Source organism: Homarus americanus, unplaced genomic scaffold, assembly GCF_018991925.1.
Source record: "Homarus americanus isolate GMGI-L3 unplaced genomic scaffold, GMGI_Hamer_2.0 scaffold23741, whole genome shotgun sequence".
Classification (NCBI taxonomy): Eukaryota; Metazoa; Arthropoda; class Malacostraca; order Decapoda; family Nephropidae; genus Homarus; species Homarus americanus.
In genome coordinates, this window is record NW_024721065.1 from 6576 (window position 1) to 9559 (window position 2984).

Below are 2984 nucleotides of genomic sequence, written 5' to 3' on the forward strand. Positions count from 1 at the left end.
TACTAATGTTTTTTGTATCTCAATAAACGTATCAATCAATCTGTACCTAGACATGCAGACTAGATTTTTCTGATGGCTTGTGATGAGTTAGGAACGATTTAGACCTTCAATCCTATCATAAATAACTAGTTTTCTCAGTCACGTGATGTTTTAGCAACTTTAACCCTTATTTTGTAGAGTTTTGGTCCCAATTTATTTAAAAATATAATTAACATCGTGAATTTAAGCGTTTTCCTTACCCATTGATCTGCCATCTTATGAAAAAAAGTCCAAGGTTGTGCTGTTGAAGGTTTGAGTTAGGGGAATGTTGAAGTCAGGCGGACAAGGAATCGGATGCAAGGTTTACCTGTCGTTTGAGTTTTGTTTTTCGTTTCGTTCAGATACGCTGTGGGAAGGTGAGAGATAGTGTGTGCTTTATAGCTTGGGGCCTAAAATTTTTTCTTCAACTGATGATTTCTCGGAATTCTCGGAGGAGGTGTGGTAGTGATGGCCGGTCAGTGCGGCGCTTGGTCATGGCCTTCTTGGCGAGTTTTGTGACCTCTGGATGGTCCCCTGGGGCCTCCTTGATCAATTCCATCAGGACAAACCCGAAAGAATATGTATCTGAATTCTTGGTGGTCCTAAACCCACGGCAGACTTCAGGGGCCATCCAGGGGAAGTCCTCGTGTAGGCAATCAGCGCTGACTTTACAAGACTTACCGATCTCACAGGCCAGACCGAGGTCAATGAGGCTGACCTCTGGCCGGGATGAGGGCCCTTGGATCATTATGTTATCCTCCTTGATGTCATTGTGTGCTAGACCTTTCGTGTTCATCTCAAGGATTTTCTCACCAAGGAGGAGCCCCAGTTGTATAAGGTCATATTGGCAGATCAGGTTATCTTCAGAGAGAAGGTGGTTGAGTGTGAGCTTACCCCTGAAGGACTGGAGGATCGCTGGAGGTTTTGGACAGTACCCAAGTACCTTAGGAATCCCCCCAGCACCATCGAGGGCATACATCTTGGCAGCCTCATCCTTGAAGAATTTTTTGGCTGATGGTGACACTGCCTTTTTCAAAACAGCTACATCATTTCCCCACTTGACAAGGTAAGCAATTGCGTGCGCTCCCTCCCCAAGAATTTCCGCTCCGTCTTGTAGGAGGTCAGTCACGTCCTCAGGGAGAAGCTCACACACCCAATCTTGGAAGTTTTCTGTTTTTCGGCAAGCCATTTTTAATTATCTGTATCGACTCAGCCTTCTCCAGGACATCAAATTATTATTTGGGGGTTAGATGCGTTTTTGAGGCGCTGAAGTGATAGTTGTTGTGCAATGAAGTGAAGAGGTGCCTTATAGTGTAGTAAGAGGTGCCTCATAGTGTAGTGAAGATGTGTAGTGAAGATGTGCCTCATAGTGTAGTGAAGTAGGTGTAGTGAAGATGTGCCTGATAGTGTAGTGAAGAGGTGCCTAATAGTGTAGTGAAGATGTGTAGTGAAGATGTGCCTGATAGTGTAGTGAAGTAGTTGTAGTGAAGATGTGCCTGATAGTGTAGTGAAGTAGTTGTAGTGAAGATGTGCCTGATAGTGTAGTGAAGTAGTTGTAGTGAAGATGTGCCTGATAGTGTAGTGAAGTAGTTGTAGTGAAGATGTGCCTGATAGTGTAGTGAAGTAGTTGTAGTGAAGATGTGCCTGATAGTGTAGTGAAGTAGTTGTAGTGAAGATGTGCCTGATAGTGTAGTGAAGTAGTTGTAGTGAAGATGTGCCTGATAGTGTAGTGAAGTAGTTGTAGTGAAGATGTGCCTGATAGTGTAGTGAAGTAGTTGTAGTGAAGATGTGCCTGATAGTGTAGTGAAGTAGTTGTAGTGAAGATGTGCCTGATAGTGTAGTGAAGTAGTTGTAGTGAAGATGTGCCTGATAGTGTAGTGAAGTAGTTGTAGTGAAGATGTGCTTGATAGTGTAGTGAAGTAGTTGTAGTGAAGATGTGCCTCATAGTGTAGTGAAGATGTGTCTAATAGTGTTTTTTTTTTTACGGGGATTAGCCCACCCGGACACAGGTCACTGACCCACATCAGGGCCTGGGGGGCGAAAATGTAATAATAATAATAATAATAATAATAATAATAATAATAATAATAATAATAATAATAATAATAAATAATAGTCATAATAATTCATAATAAATATAATTTATGATAAAACAAACAAAATATAATAATAAAATAATGATGATAATAATACAGTAACTGTAATAATAATAATATTAATAATAAAGAACTATAAATACAAAAATGAATAAAAAGATCAAAAGTGAGAAACAATATATGTATGTTGTATTGTCAAAGTAAGAGAAACAACTGAGACCCTGCAATTGTGTGAAAATGAAGCAGAAAGTCAGATCATCAACCTAGGACTTGGTCACATATGGCAGCAGGGTCTACCATTAGACAACACATTATGCTGCCAATATCTTCCCAGGCGGTAGTACCTCCCTGTTTGGTAACTGCCTACTACCTACTACCTGTAATGAAGTAGTTGTAGTGAAGATGTGCCTAATACACCTTTTCACATATCCGTCGAGACATTGTTTCATAAATATTTGACAAATTTCATAACCGAATGACACAACACATATCGAATGACAATCTAAAATAACTGTTGGTGGTCTGTCATTCTCCAATTGTTACATTCTCAAACTCTATGTAGACTGTCGGTTTATTGTTCACGGCTGTCAACTTCATAACTTACGTCAATTACTTCTGTCAGCATGAACCAACAGTTATTTTAGAGTGTCATTCGATATGTGTTCTGTCATTCGGTTATGGAACAATGTCTCGACGGATATGATGAAAAGGTGTATTTTCATTATTTCGTCACTATTTCATCTCTTATCGTCATTTATCGTGACATCGTACTATTTCGTCACTTATCGTACTATTTCGTCACTTATCGTCAGTATTTCGTCCTTTATCATCAAATATCGTCACTATTTCGTCACATATCATCAATAATCG

At 39.8% G+C, this 2984-nt stretch overlaps 1 protein-coding gene across 1 annotated transcript; it reads right to left on the reverse strand.

Moving 5' to 3' along the window:
* Window positions 1-442: 442 nt before the first annotated feature.
* Window positions 443-1207, reverse strand: LOC121861322 (probable inactive receptor kinase At1g48480). The gene has a single exon (XM_042358972.1). The coding sequence runs from the start codon at window positions 1205-1207 to the stop codon at window positions 443-445; it is 765 nt and encodes a 254-aa protein (XP_042214906.1).
* Window positions 1208-2984: the final 1777 nt, after the last annotated feature.

Coding starts and splice junctions, on each gene's coding strand:
- LOC121861322 (XM_042358972.1), bottom strand. CDS start 1,207: ATGGCTTGCCGAAAAACAGAAAACTTCCAAGATTGGGTGTGTGAGCTT.